Here is a 7,813-nt window from a genome sequence, read left to right on the forward strand (position 1 = left end):
GAACTTATTAGCTTCCCCCAAACAGCATTGGTGAGGCTTTACTGGGAATGTTGTACCTTGTTGTGGAGTCCCCAGTTCAAGAGAGATGTGGAGAAACTGGATGGGCTCTGCTGGAGGCCTGCCAAGATAGCCAGGGGCTTGTGGGTAGTGACTGAGGGAGCTGGGCGTCTTTAATCTGGTGAAGCAGCAGCTGAGGGCCAAGCCAGCAATTGACTACAATTACTTTACAGGGAGGTGAAAAGACTACAAAGCCAAACTCTTCTCATCCAGATGATATATCATGGGGCAGTGTCCACAACCTGTAACTTGACAGATTCAGTTTGGGCATTAGGGTAATATTTTGTGCTAGGAGAGTAGTGCAGGACCAGACGGGCACCCAGAGAGGTGATGGAGTTATCTGTCCGTGGAGATTTTCAAGGCTGGAGCTGGCGCTGGTTCTGCTCACAGGGGCAGGTTGGAGCAGAGCCCTCCAGAGAACCTTCTGCTGTGTTGTGATGACAGGAAGACCACTGCATTATAACATTATGGAACTGGGAGCCTGTCTTGCTTTCAACGGTGGTTATTCTGGTGTGCATTGAACTGCAAAAGTTTGACAACTATTTCTTTTTTTCTTCCCCCACCATTCAGATATTCCCTTATTGAAGGAAGCATGAGGCCTGCTGTGTTTGTCCAGCCTTCTCCCTCTTGGATTTCTTCCTCCTCCCTTCCCCCTGCCTTCAGGACAGAAGCACTCTGTGCAGCCTTCCCCGTCCTCGCGAGCTGTACCCTGGATACCTCCAAGCAGAGACGCCCTCAGCTGAAGATCCAAAGGATGTCGCCAGGTTGCCTCCTGGATGCACCAGTGGGGCTGGTGCAGCGCTGGCTTCCCCATTCCATCTGCATCAGGGGCTCAAGGAACAGAGTGGATTTGAGCTCTCCTCTCCTCTTCCCCAGCCAGATGTTTGACAGCAGTCTCTGAAGAGCTGCTCTTTTCTCGTGCCTTTCTCCTCCTCACACCGGCTTGTTGCAGCTTATCAGCCTCTCTAGCCCTTCTGCTGCCCGGAGAGCAAGGGCTAAAACCGCTTGCTCACTGGGTGCAGACACAGTTTATATATACGTATATATGTTATATAGGCTCTTCTTCCAGCATCCTCTTTGTGATAGGGCAGGACGAAACGCCTCACTGGGACTGAAGCTGGGCTTGGGAGGGATCCCAGTTAAGGGGCGGCTTGTGATGTCTAGAAGCGCCTCAAATGAGATGGGCTGTGTGACAACTTAGCTGTGCAATAACAGTTCATTGAGAATTGCTAGAGCGCTGAAGGCTGAGAAGTCCAATGTGTAGGAATGCCCTCCGACCCTTTCTCAAAAACTCTCTGCAGGAGTCCATTCCTCAAAATTGCTTTTGTCTCCTCCTTCCTTCTCTACTTGTGCAGCCCACTTAGTTATGCTGTGTTTCTAGAAGCTGGGACTGGGACTGTACTGCCAATAAACCAACCCTTTCAGCTTTGGTCTGGTGCCAGAGCAGCTCCTGATGTTAGGTTGTAGAAGAGCCTTGGAGAATGGCCTGTGGGTAGCAAGGTCCAGAAAGCTTGGAGGATGTGACTTTCAGTTAACCAACGCTGTGTTAACCTAGGAGTTAGCCCCGTTCATTGAGGCATCAGGATTGGAGCCAAATTTGTGGCCCTGCTCTTCTGAATAAGCTGTATGCCTCAAAGCTTTTTCAATTAAGGTGATACTGCACTAAAGCTGAGGTTCCTTTTGGTCAGATCTTCAGGCAGAGGTAACACTTTTCAGATGTAATCTGGAAGTGGTTCAGGTGTTTGAAAATATCAAGAGAAAAAATGCCCACAGGTAGTGAATGCCCATGCCATTGGTGCAATCCCAAATTACCTTTCCAGCCACACTTAGGTACCTTGGTACTTGAACCCTGGGTAGCTACCATCTCAGAGGCTAGTGTCTTCCTAGCTTCATACAGCAAGAGTCTGCTCTTTTCCCCTAATGGGCTTCAGTGGGCCCACAGAGAAGAGCATCTTCCTTGTCCGGCATTTATAAAGTGTCTCCTAAATACAACACAGTTGCCTGTTGCTGTGAGGGCTACAGTGAGAGCAGTGCCAGAGGACACCATAGCTTATCCCTGAACCTAAGTTTTGAAGATTGTTTCAAGTTCTGGTAGCAGGGAAAAGAAAAACCCCAAAATATGAATACCTCTGCCCCCCACAGTTATCTATGGCAGTTCAGAACATCCTGGTTGCTCTTAACAGGACTCTCTTTTTGCAGGAAGCCGCATTCGTCTGGGGTAGATAATCCAGTCACAAAAGTGTTGTGGTGGTTGTAAGGTTCTTCACCAGGGAGGTCTGGACCAGTTCCCTGGTATTGGTTTCAGCAAGAAGAGTTGGCTTTAGATGCATGTACCTTGTCGTAACCGTCTTGAAGTAACTAGGGGAGTGTTTGCCCTGTGAGAAGCTGCTAAGTTTTTGAGTTGGTGGAGCAAAATGACATGGCCTTATACATCATGTGGCAATATACAGGTAAATAGGGATGCTGTCTTTGCTGCTTTGCTTTTGGTTTTTGATCCTCACCATCCTCATCCTTGTTGTTTCAGGAACATACCGTCACAGCACTCGGTAAAAGTGGCGCAACACCTTTATGTGTAAAATCACTGTGGCTTAGCTCCAATTCCTGGAAATGGGGATTGGCCATAGTGTCCAGCCATGCGCCCGCTGTTCCTGTTCCTGATTAGCTGTTAAATCCCAGGACACCTGGGACAGTGTGTGCCTGTGGATGAGAGAATCCTATTTTCCCTATCCTTGTTTTAGAGGGATGTTGTTAATTTAAAAATACAGTGTTTTAAACTTCCTTCCCTATTGCTCGTATTACCTTGCGTTAACACGAGGATTCGATAAAGCTGGTTTGGGTTTTTTTTGTTTGATTTGGGTGATGAAAATCCCATGTCGTTGTACAGTGGGCTGGGGTGTCTGAGCTGCAAGTACTGTAGAGGGCAAATGCTGTTTACACATCTGCTATTGGAATTTTAAAAAATAAGCGCAAAATGTTTGTATTTAGTTTTTTGACTCCTACCTTGGAAATGGTCTAAGCTTGAGCAAATTGTCTCATTCATTGGTTTCATCAGGGCAGATGGAGGGATCAAGCGTGTGTAGTGGTAAGGCTGAAGGAGTGCGGAGGGAAGGATATGTGACTTCTTTCCTGCTACCTAACCAGCTCAGAGCTAGAGGAGTTGCTCTTTATGCATTTAAGGTCCTGTCTGCTCAAACTGACCCTCAGCAATCAGGGTGTAGAAGTCACGTTCGTGCTTGTCTTCCTGCAAGGGACAGTCCTTTAACCCAGTGTTAGCACCGGGTTGGGGGGAGAATCCCACAACGAAGCTGGAAGCTGATCCTGAGGCCTGACCTTGCCCTGGACGAGCGCCTGCTCCGCCGGCAGAAAGCACGTATTGTGTGGCCCTGCCTCCTCTCCCTGCTATTGTAGAGCAAATAGTTGCCGGTTTGGGAGAGAAAATTTAATTTGGGTGGGGAAGAGGAGGAAGCAAGCTGGACAGAAGAGGCAGTGCTTTGATTTTGTTTCATTTATAGAAATTGTGGGAAATAGCTTTACTAAGGAGGGGGGGAAATGCGGAGGTGGAGGGAAATATGCAAGCGTGGATCTTGTGATCAGGCATAAACAGGCAGCTTCTGTTGGCTTGCTGAGAGGGTAAACCAGCAGCTCCCAGGCCAGTCTCCGCTGTGCTGGCTGGTAACCCCAGCTGATGCTTCCAGCGCTTGCAGAAGAGCCTGTTCCCTGCAGCAACACCGGTGGGGGAGCGTTCTGCAAGCCAGAACGTGAAAACCAGTTTGGGGGCATCACATTCCTCTTGCCCAAGTTCTCGGCTTTAGAGTTTATTTTCATATAAAATGAGGTACTGTGGCTGGGGAGGAACCTGGGAGATGACTGCTTGATGATTTTTTTCCAAGGGGGAGAAGGAGGGGGAGCAAGGCCTCACCTCACTGATTTTCAAGTGATTGTTACTCATTCATGTTTTTTTTTTTCATTCTGCAGAGGCTGAAGGATGGGGGAGTCTTTTGGGCAGAGATTTAGGAAAAGCTAAATTGCACAGTCCTGTCTTTACTTACGGGAGCGAGTGCTGAGGCGTAAAGATCCCTCAGTCGTGAGCTCTGCTCTGTCTCGGGAGCGTTCGTCACTTCTGAGCAGAGTGTGTCCTCTTTGGCTGGTGCCGTGGGTCGGTGCAGCCTGGATCTCAGTGTGGTGGGTGGGTAACACAGGGGCTCAGCCTTACAAGATGTAACAACAGTAAATGATTTTTTTTTTTTTTCTTTCGTTTTAGTTCTTTTTTCTCACGGGGTCACAGCCTCCTTACTGTTTTTTTCCACCCATGTCTGGTAAAAGAATTCAAAGGGAGGCATTTTTTCTTATTAAACGCTCCCGACAATCATCTCATGTTCTGTCCTACGTGCTGGATCCTGTGATATTCAAGAACATTAAAATGATTTAATTACGTTGGAAAAATAAAAATAGCACTTATTTTAAAGGTTTCTGTTATTTTTGGAGTCTGATAGGTTAAAAAAATTAAAAGGGCATTTAAGAAATTCAAAGTACTATGTGCAATAAAAAATAACCTCATTGCTCCCTTTCAGTTGCATAGTTTTTTTAAAAAAAAAAAAAAAAATTAATAAAAATGCAACCTACTGCAGTGTTCCCAGCCTGGGCGTTGCAGAGCTGGGACCAGTCTGAGAGAACCAGAAAGTGAAGGTGTCAGTAACCCCTGGGGGAGTCGGGGCAGCCGCCTCTCGGCATCGGCACCATGAAGCTCAGCTCAAAGGATGAGCCGGCCTGGGCTGTGTCGGAGCCTCCTGCCACCTTGGAGGGGGTCAGCGACCCTGGCGAGAGAAGTGGTTCTGTGCGTTCGGGTTTTGAATAGCTTGCATCTCCCCGTCATTAACTGTAGAAGAGGTAAAAAATGAAGTCTGGAGGAGAGACGTGCTGCAGCATGTGAGTCTCTGGAGTTGTTGCTGAGTTAAAACTTCAGGAGTTTGGGAGGGAGAAGAGTTTAATGCATTTTTATCCTTTTGGGGTTTGTTTTTTTTGGGGTTATTTTTTTTTTTTTTTAACCACCAGGGAACTTGCTGTGTAGAAGAAGGCTTGCTCAGTGAGCATGCTGCTCATTGTTTACCCCTTGGACGTCTCCCCTGAGGTTTCTCCTTAGCCTTTCAGCTCCAGTGTGGTGGTTCTTTTAAAGCACCTGAGGCCTGTATTTGACCGTTCGACACACAAAGAAGTCAGATGTGTTAGGAAGAAATCTGTTCCACTTGTTTGGGGAGACAACATCCTAAGATGCTCCCAGAGGTGGATGACTTGGGTCAATAGTGAGAAGTGGGGCTAAGAAAGCAACAGGCTCAGCCACTGGAAATAATCTGGGATGGTGAAATCATTTGCAGTACAGAAAAGGGAACACAAGGTGGGGGGTGAGGAAGAGCTGTGACTGAAAGCAGAGGTTTGCTGCAGGCTGATGGGCTGATGCCTTTGTGGCCGGGTTGTAAGGAAGCTCGTGGTTTGTTTAAATGATTTGGCAGACACCAGCAGGCTTGCTATATGAGAAGGAAAAAAAAAAAATTAACGTACAACTGGTTGGACACACTGAGATTTCCTTGCTGACCTTTTTAGAACATGTTTGCAGAACCTGGTTTTACTGTTCTGATAGCAGTTGTTTAAAAAAAAATAAATAAAATCTGCCTTATTACTCTCTCCGGTTAACTTATTAAATCAATTTCACTTTCTGGTTTCTGTATATAAATGCAATAAAACCCATCCGTTTTGCACATCCTGCCTCACCCCATCCTCGCCCTTCAGTCCTTACCAGGGAACTTCAGACTGAACTTGCTCTTTGTGAACACCTTTGCTCGCAGAAGAACTTTCTTAGAAAACACGTATTCTCTACGATACACTTTGAAAGCGCAGAGAGGTTTCCTAGAGCAGGCTTCATTTTAAAGCATATTTTTATATAGGAAATAAGCCCCCTTTCAATCCTCCATCCCCTCCTCCTGCCCGTCCACAGCAGGACAGAGCACGCTGCTTCCCACGCTTCTCTTTGGGGCCCTGGGCTCAGCACCGCTTCCGAACTCAACCCTCTGCAGGTGGTGTACAGATACATGTACCCACCGAAACAGGTTCTACTGATGCTTTGCACATGCTTTCTGTAAGCTCTGCTTTTGCTTCTGCCCTGGGGTAAGCAAGGACAGAGGCAACTGAGTTGTGCTGGAAAATGTTTCAGTTCTGGTTCTCAAATTGGCTTCCTTCCATAAGAAAATGAAGTGAAGTTGTCCCTGAAGCAGACGTCCTCTGACACGGTGGGTAGGCTGCTGGTAGTTGCAAGGGGAGCTTGATTGCCTTTGTGCATTAATCTTTTCTTCTTTCCTTGTATGTGTTTTCTTTTCATCTGAATTGCACCACTATGGAATTATTTGCAGAATGGTACTCCATATATATGTGGGATTTAAAAACAAAAGCAGAATTGATGCTGTGCAGGATGTCACTCAATTGGTTTTATTTTGCTTTATTTTATATATATTTTCTGGTATCCTGTACATTGCAGTGGGTGTGAAGATAGTATTTTAATATTTGTACAAAGTTTAATTTAATTGTTCTATGTATATAACTGCATTTCTAAATTAAAAAAAAAAAAGAAAAGTTCTTTTGAAGTGAATCTGTAATCTCTTGTGTGTTTTGTTTTTTGGTTTTTTTTAACTGCTTGGGCCTTACGGGCTGGCGATGTAGCGGATGATTGGTGAAAGCATTGCGGTGGTGCAGAGCCTTCTATGTGAGGTCCCCTGGTGAGGCCGGACGAGGCACTTGTTTGCTTTTGCTTTCCGCAGCGCCGGGCGCAGACGCGGCAGGTTACTCGTGGCGGGGGTCAGAGCCCTGCAAGTGCTCTGTCCCTTCCTCTGCTCCCCCGGATAAAACGTCGTCTGTGCGGTCTGAGGGACTTGGGAGCAAGCAGCAGCGGCGGGTCAGCGATGGAGAGGAAGGACGTGAGCTGGGAGGAGGACGTGGCAGTTTTATTCGGCTCTGCCACAGCGGTGGTAGATGTGTGCCCGCAGGGCCTGCGCGCGAGGGGAAGAGGCCGTAGCAGTAGAGCAGGAGGGGTGACTGCCTCAGGAGACACGGGCTGGATGAAAGCCCCAGGGAGGCCTCAAGGAGGGAGCAAGGTTTGGGTCTGGATTTGATGCAAGGAGAGAAGATGTATTTTGGGGAGCATTTGAAACAACTGCTGGGTGGTTTTCTCACAGTCCCCTGCTTACCGGGGCTTGGAACCTGCGCTGGTGGCTACGGCACCGATGGCTGATAGCTGCTGCCACGTCTCCATCCACTGGTGGGCCCTTGGGAACAGTGAGCCAGGGGAGGCTGGCCAAGCTGCCCACCGTGGGAACGGGGAGGGGGGAGAAACGTTTGAGGAGATGATGTGTGGTGTGAAAGGGCTTCAGAGGGGAAGAAGGGGGTGAATGTAATAAATGACTACTTAATCTTGGAGACTTGATAAGGGAGAACAATATATATAGGAAGAGGATGCTATTTTTAGAGGGAAAATAGCTCTCATTGGCAAAGTACTAATCCAAAGAAGGTAGCGGGAGAGGAGATGGGAGACGTGCGTAGGAGACACTGGAGAGGTCTTTTAAAACAGGTGGGTGTAGAGCGCACGGGTCGGGGCGAGGGGTGAGGATGGGCTCTGGTCTTCCCTCTTCTGGGTAGTCGCGCCGCACCGGGAGGACGGCAGAAGCAGAAACTCCAGCGGAACTGACCCCCGTTGTTCTGTTAGTGCCATATA

The 7,813-nt window shown here is 47.8% G+C and overlaps 1 protein-coding gene across 3 annotated transcripts in view; it reads left to right on the forward strand.

Annotated features, from left to right (window-relative positions):
• Positions 1-6,701, forward strand: part of SUSD6 (sushi domain containing 6) — an 87,706-nt gene extending 81,005 nt beyond the window's left edge. For all 3 annotated transcript variants that reach the window (XM_054197955.1, XM_054197957.1, XM_054197956.1), the window contains one exon: positions 628-6,701. In XM_054197955.1, coding sequence (XP_054053930.1) covers positions 628-653 — 26 coding nt within the window. In that variant the 3' untranslated portion in view covers positions 654-6,701. The remainder of the gene's footprint in view (positions 1-627) is intronic.
• Positions 6,702-7,813: the final 1,112 nt, after the last annotated feature.

This window comes from Rissa tridactyla, chromosome 4, assembly GCF_028500815.1.
Source record: "Rissa tridactyla isolate bRisTri1 chromosome 4, bRisTri1.patW.cur.20221130, whole genome shotgun sequence".
Classification (NCBI taxonomy): domain Eukaryota; kingdom Metazoa; phylum Chordata; class Aves; order Charadriiformes; family Laridae; genus Rissa; species Rissa tridactyla.